The 7,209-nt window shown below is 44.2% G+C and overlaps 1 protein-coding gene across 2 annotated transcripts; it reads right to left on the reverse strand.

Moving 5' to 3' along the window:
• LOC115196458 (DBH-like monooxygenase protein 2 homolog) lies at window positions 1-7,209 on the reverse strand. Of its 2 annotated transcripts, none has more exons than XM_029757315.1 (12): window positions 6,709-7,209; window positions 5,898-6,044; window positions 4,993-5,145; window positions 4,624-4,707; window positions 4,360-4,515; window positions 4,093-4,195; window positions 3,737-3,906; window positions 3,354-3,445; window positions 1,859-1,955; window positions 1,566-1,756; window positions 303-411; window positions 1-228 (listed from the first exon to the last, which is right to left on the reverse strand). In XM_029757315.1, the coding sequence occupies exons 1-12, from the start codon at window positions 6,973-6,975 to the stop codon at window positions 130-132; spliced, it is 1,668 nt and encodes a 555-aa protein (XP_029613175.1). In that variant the 5' UTR covers window positions 6,976-7,209; the 3' UTR covers window positions 1-129. The 2 variants fall into 2 exon arrangements, with proteins under 2 accessions (XP_029613175.1, XP_029613177.1); XM_029757317.1 differs by lacking the exon at window positions 6,709-7,209 and adding an exon at window positions 6,198-6,244.

Here is a 7,209-nt window from a genome sequence, read left to right on the forward strand (position 1 = left end):
TCTGAATGGATTTCTTACATTTATTTGTTTATACATCATGAATAAACATAAGTTGCCACTTTCTACTATTGCATGGGAGAGTCATTTTGAAAACATTCAGCCTTCTGAACCAGAAGCTATTGTTGCCAGTTAACTCTTCAGACCCAGGTCAGTTAGATCACTCCTGCAACTCACTGAAGGGGTAGCCATCATGTTGAGGATGTTTCCCTCATATAGGGTGTAGTTATTCTGTAGGAGGAGCAGAGGAACAGAATAAACAGTAGGTTTGGATGTTGCAGCATTTTCATTGAGTGGATGCTTACATGCTCGTTGCTGATAACCCCAATCTGAGGGACCTTCTTCATTGTGGCCTCATGCACAGCAATGGACACCTGGTCCCAAGCTTTAGTCTTCAACATCTCCACAATACCTCTGTGGGGCACAGACATTATGGTTTACATAGTCCGGACAGTCCGGACTATCCACTGAACCAACCAGACAGTTCCAGTCTATAAGCAGATATTTCTTTTTTCCCCCCCACCTTTATTGAACCAGGTAGGCTAGTTGAGAACAAGTTCTCATTTGCAACTGCGACCTGACCAAGAAAGCATAGCAGTTCGACACAGAGTTACACATGGAATAAACAAAACAGTCAATAATATAGTAGAAAAAATAAAAGTATATTTACAGTGAGTGCAAATGAGGTAAGAAGGGAGTTAAGGCAATAAATAGGCTATGGTGGTGAAGTAATTACAATTAAACACTAGAATGGTAGATGTGCAGAACATGAATGTGCAAGTAGAGCTACTGGGGTGCAAAGGAACAAGATAAATACAGTATGGGCATGAGGTAGTTGGATGGGCTGTTTACAGGTGGGCTATGTACAGGTGCAGTGATCTGTGAGCTGCTCTGACAGCTGGTGCTTAAAGCTAGTGAGGGCGATATGGGTCTCCAGCTAAAGAAATTTTTGCAGTTCGTTCCAGTCATTGGCAGCAGAGAACTGGAAGGAACGGCAGCCAAAGGAGGAATTAGCTTTGGGGGTTACCAGTGAGATATACCTGCTGTGGCGCGTGCTGCTATGGTGACCAGTGAGCTGAGATAAGGCGGGGCTTTACCTAGCAGAAACTTGTAGATGACCTGGAGCCAGCAGGTTTGGCAGTGAGTAGGAAGCGAGGTCCGCCAACGAGAGCGTACAGGTCACAGTGGTGGGTAGTGTATGGGGCTTTGGTGATAAAACGGATGGCACTGATAGACTGCATCCAATTTGTTGAGTAGAGTGTTGGAGGCTATTTTGTAACGACGTCGCCGAAGATCGGTAGGATGGTAAGTTTTACGAGGGAATGTTTGGCAGCATGAGTGAAGGATGCTTTGTTGCGAAATAGGAAGCCAATTCTAGATTTAATTTTGGATTGAGATGCTTAATGTTAGTCTGGAAGGAGAGTTTAGTCTAGCCAGACACCTAGGTATTTGAAGTTATCCACATATTAAGTCGGAGCCATCCAGAGTAGTGATGCTGGATGGGCGGGCAGTGATCGGTTGAAGAGCATGCATTTAGTGGGTGAAACTGACAGTGTGAAGGCTCTTACTGGTAGTCGGTCTTCCCCATCATGGCCGTGTATGCATGCATGTTGGGCTGGCTCCAGCAGTGGTCAACACTGATGGCTGGGTAGTAGATGATAAAGGCCAGACACATCTCATCAGTGGTGGCCAGCCCCAGCTGCGTGATTCCCTCACGAGTGGCTGTGTTATAGGTGCACTCCACCACAATCTCATCACCCTGCAGAGAGGAGATACTGCTTTTAGAAAGATCTAATGACTAATAATACCAGTTGACCTGATCAAGAATCCCATGAAATACAGGAAGTACATGGATGCTTACTGGTTTGATGGTCTTAATGGTTGCCAGGTTGATGAACCCCTGCATCTCAAAGTTATAGTTCTCATCCACAGCCAGGAAGTCAATCTGCGTTCCATTCCTGCAGAGGGTCAAATCAAGCACACTTTACACCAACAGGTGGTCACATTGCAGTGGTGCACATTCTCGCTGCAAAGAGCCCTGTAGCAGATCATACACATGTCTGATGTGAGGTCCCTGAACCAAGCAGTGAGTGACAACCATGAACACAAGTGATGGCTCTAGAATACCTTCAGAAAGTATTCTCACCCTTTAACTTTACACAGAACGGATTCAAATAGATTTGTCATTTTTTGTCAACGAGCTACACGTGACAAATACAATGCATCTCGATTAGATAAGTATTCAACCCCCACAAGTCAACACGTCAGAGTCACCTTTGGCATCAATGACAGCTGATAGTCTTTCTGGGTAAGTAAGTCTAAGAGATTTCCACACCTGGATTGTGCAACATTAGCCTATTATTATCAAACTTCTGTTAAATTGGTTGCTGATTATTGCGTGACAAACATTCAGGTTTTGCTATTGATTTAAGTCAAAACTGCCACTCAGGAACACTGGCTTCTTAGTAAGCAACTTGAATGTAGATAAAATAAAAAACATTAATCTCCAACTGTTTTAAAGTCACCATTGGCCTCATGGTAAAATCCCTGAGCGTCCCGTCCACCCCCTCTACAGCAATCAAGAGGAAGGACACCTGCATCTTCCTAGTGACACGCCAGCCAAAGCGTAATAAATAACTTCATGGGCCAAGGGATATACAGTCTGCTTGTGCCCATCTACAAATAGGTGCCCTTTGCAAGGCATTGGAAAACCTCCCTGGTCTTTGATTAAATATTTTTTTGCAATGCAGTGCTCGACTGAGGGACCTTACAGACAATTGTATGATTGGTGTACAGAAAGTCATTCAAAAAAAGTCATTCAAAAATCAGGTTAAACACTATTCCATGCAACTTATGTTACTTGTTAAGCAAATTTACACCTGAAAATATTAAGGCTAGCAATAACAAAGGGATTTAATACATGACTCAAGACATTTCAGCTAGTCATTTTTAATTACATTTGTCAATTTCTAAAAACATAATTCCACTTAAACATTATGGGGTATTGTGTGTAGGCCAGTTACAAAAAATTCAGACTAACAACAAAATGTTGAAAGAGTTGAGGGGTGTGAATACTTTCTGAAGGCACTGTCGCTAGGCTCAACAAGTATATTATTCTTCTGGCTTCAGCGCTATTAGTGATGTTTGACTTTGCCAAGTCACCAATCCTGACATCGGATGTTGTAGACAACCACCATTACCTGTTTGTTAATGTGCACAAGCTGCATGTGATCCACTTCCTGGCTGCGTCATGAAAAGTTGTGCAGCAGCAAATTGTTCACATGGGTCTACATTGGTCATCAAGACTGGCATATGAGGAACAATATCCCATGATCATATGTTTTGAGTGTCCTCACCTGAAGAGTCCAACTCTCACCTTCCTCCCAGCCAGGTGAGTGTGCAGCAAGATAGAGATCACAGAGAGGTCAGGGACAGGGTCAGGCAGGATCTAGGGGGGGAGAGAAAGTAGTGTCATATCACAGAGCGGTCAGGAACTGGCAGGGGGGGGGGGGCAGAAAGTAGTGTCATATCACAGAGCGGTCAGGAACAGGCGGGGGGGGGGGGCAGAAAGTGGTGTCATTTTGTCCAAAATCCTGATTGTTGAAACGCAGAACACTACCAATGGTACAAGAAAGGAAAGAGTAATCATTCCATCTTCTTTCTTTTAAAAGACTGCATGTCTGATTTACAACGTCATCATCCCTTCACCTCATTGGAGGTCAAAGGGCACTGAACGTACATCTGAGAAGTGCGATGTGTTGCAGAGGCCGTAGCTTCTGAAGGCAGAGGCGGTGGGAGGGATGGCGTAGCCCCAGCTGGACACCATTAGGCCTGCATCTATGATGCCCACATCATGCTGTCTGAGCTGGTCTGTGTAGTACAGCCTCATGCCAGAGCTATCCCTCCGGCCTGCAGGGGGAGACAGAAGTGATGAGGGCTTTAGATGATGGCCTAATTCAAGCTAAATCCTGGAGAACCTCAGGGTGTACAGGCTTTGTTTTAGTCAACTAGCACATCAAGACTGGCGCAGGGTAAGCCCAGTGATCCTATAGCAGTGGTTTGGAAAATGTTAATTACTAGCTAGTGAAATGTTACCTGTTTCCTGGGCCAGGTTGTTGTAGTGAATTTCCAGCCTGTAGAACTCATCATAATCCTGTCCTCCAATAGGGATGCCAGCATTTTCTGGAAGCTCGAAAGCCTGGAATGAAGACGACGTAGAGACAGCTCAGACTAACGTGGGTGTTCATGCATTAATGTCTCTGGGGGCGGCAGGTAGCCTAGTAGTTAAGAGAGTTGGGCAAGTAATCAAAAGGTCCGTGGCACTGATAAGTGTCTGCTAAATTAATTAAATGGAAACGTCACCAGTCCTCCCACGGCCCAGACAGCCACCACTTTGAAGCAGTCTGCCCATGGTCCTCCCGTGTAGCATTGTTGCTCGTTGATCTGGACCACAGATAAGGGGCAGCTGTAGAGAAGCATGTGGTGGACCAGGTCCAGGTTCTTGATCACTGGCTCCACCTGAGACCGGCAGAGAGAGAGAAGGAGCAGGGAAGAGATTTCAGACTAACTACTAAATTGATAGTCATTGTATAATTATTAGACCATGAAACACGAGTGGTCATTTACCCGATACATATGATGTTTCCCATTGAGCTTTGGCATCTTCATGACCTTGCAGTTGTAGTATGTATGTTCAGCAGGGACAATAAACTGTAATGGAGGAACTACTGTGTTAATACCATCCGTGTGGCCAGTCCATTCTGTTCTAGTCACATGTTGTAGGCTAAGGATACTAAATCAAATTTGATTGGTCACATGGTTAGCAGATGTTATTGCGAGTAGTGAAATGCTTATATCTACCTCCCGTATAACCAATATTAATTCAATCTGACCTGTTCCACTTCAAGAATAAAGAGCAACTTCAAACTAAAAGTCTTGCTGTGCCTGATCTAGAGAGACATACTCCTGCTACAGGATGTGTGAGGTCACTCTTACATTGTCCATAACAAAGTCCAGATAGTTGCCGTCCCGGGGGCTGGATCTGGGCATGAACTTGAGCAGGTTCACCTCCTTGGTCCCCCTTGTTCTGGAATGGTACCCGATGCCATCAGTTTTCCCGTAGGCATAGATCAGCTTCACTGGACTGTCCTATGAGAGGGATAGAATACCTCCATTGACAATACATACAAGCACAGGTGAACAAAAATGACAGGTTGACTACGTGAAGAAAAAGCCTAAAATGCAGGAGACACTAAGTACATAATGTTGAGACATTAAAAGTTACACCCCATTGTCTTTATTGATGTTTTTAACCCCCTTTTTCATGATATACAAGTGGTAGTTATGATCTTGTCTCATCACCGCAACTTCCCAACGGGGCTCAGGAGAGGCGAAGGTTGAGTCATACGTCCTCCGAAACATGACCCACCAAGCCGCGCTGCTTCTTAACCCGGAAGCCAGCCGCACCAATGCTATTTTGACTTAGATTTGTGAATCATATCGGGTTAGGACAGTTTTAACGTTTGCTGGCCTCCGTATTTAAGCCATTGCTCCAAATCCCTGATTTGTGGTAATTGAATCTAAATAATCAGTAGGTGGATGTAAATGAGTGTCCAGAGAAACAGGCATTGAACCTGAGGAACGGCCAGGTGCAGAGCCCATTTCTCAGGGGTGTGAGCTACTTTCTGGTCTCTTGGGGAATAATACTTTGACCCACCCTCGCATCCAACTTTTGCTCCATTTAGGGAACAATTCTCAAAACAGGCTTTAGGTTGCCTAGATATTTTTAAACAACCCTTTTCTGAATAGAAAGTCTATGACAAGGGAACATGATTGTCCTCTACAATCCTGAACACTTTCAGCACACATTACTTGTTAAGAGTCTGAAACAGTTGACTCACGGTGATGTGGATGTCTTCCTGGTCACATGACTGGATGGACCTCCAGAAGGTCATGGTGGTTTGACCATCTGCCTCAGTCAGGGACAGGAGGGTGTAGCTCTGTTTCTCATCCACCAGGGGAAATGAGTTCCCTGTGGCATGATAATCCTGAAGGAGGAACACACACTGATGTTCGAAGTACGAAAAAAAAAAAAAAAATGTATGAAATGAAAATGAAATGTATGCATTCATTACTGTAAGTCGCTCTGGATAAGAGCGTCTGCTAAATGACTAAGATGTAAAAAAAAAAAAAAAAGTTACCTGGACTCTTTATACAGCTTCATTAAGAGTTATGTTTTATTATACTTCATTGTTGTGGAGTTGCCATCTCTTCTTTAAAACTTGAACACATCAATGAGGTTGCTGAGGGGAGGACGCTCATAATAATGGCCAAAGGAGCAAGTGGAATGGCAGCAAACACATGGAAATGTTTGATACCATTCCCCCCCCAGCCATTACCACAAACCAGAACCTCTTTAGATCTTAAATCAATCGTTGTTTTGTTATACTTCCATGTTGTGGAGTTTCCATCCCTTGTCTAAAACATTCATATGTACCTTTAATAAAGAATAATTTGATCTTCCAAAGGTTTGGGAGGTTTTGAACACCACACCTACAACTCCAGACAATTAGAGGATAATTACTACTGCAACTGTTAACACTTTACGGTTACTGTAGGCCTAGCCTGCTTCTAAGACCTAAAATAACTACTCCCATGTGAAAAACCAATGATAAGGTTGTGTCTAATAGCAATGATTACGGATTTAAATACCTTGAAGTAGTTGCCATCTTGTCCGACCCCGCCAATAACTATATCTGCTCCAGCCATGCCTCCATTTGGGCTCAACCCGAATCCCACCCAGCCAGTGGTTTTCACCGTCAGCTGAAACGTGATAGTGTCCTGGACATCACTGAACCCCCACTTCAAGTTCACGTTGTTCTCCGGGTCAAGCTGCGCCATGAAGGGCATAAGGGTGTCCTGCTGTGCCCCGGTCCCTGGAGTCCAAGCCAGGAGCAGGGAGAAAAATATATGGATCATACTCAGTCACCCACAGTTAAACCCTGAGACCTCGACCGCTGAGCGACAAACACTCCCAAAGAAACTGTTCGCCACTGACCGAATACCTGTATCTCTTTGCGTTCTAAATAGTATGCGAAAATAGAACGTTTTATAGTTAGTGAAATTGAGAAAATTGAGGCCAGATGTGTTTGAATAAGAGAAGTGGGGAGGGCTATACAAAATGCACAAATAGTGGGAAACAAGGCAATCGTG

This window comes from Salmo trutta, chromosome 6, assembly GCF_901001165.1.
Source record: "Salmo trutta chromosome 6, fSalTru1.1, whole genome shotgun sequence".
Taxonomy (NCBI): domain Eukaryota; kingdom Metazoa; phylum Chordata; class Actinopteri; order Salmoniformes; family Salmonidae; genus Salmo; species Salmo trutta.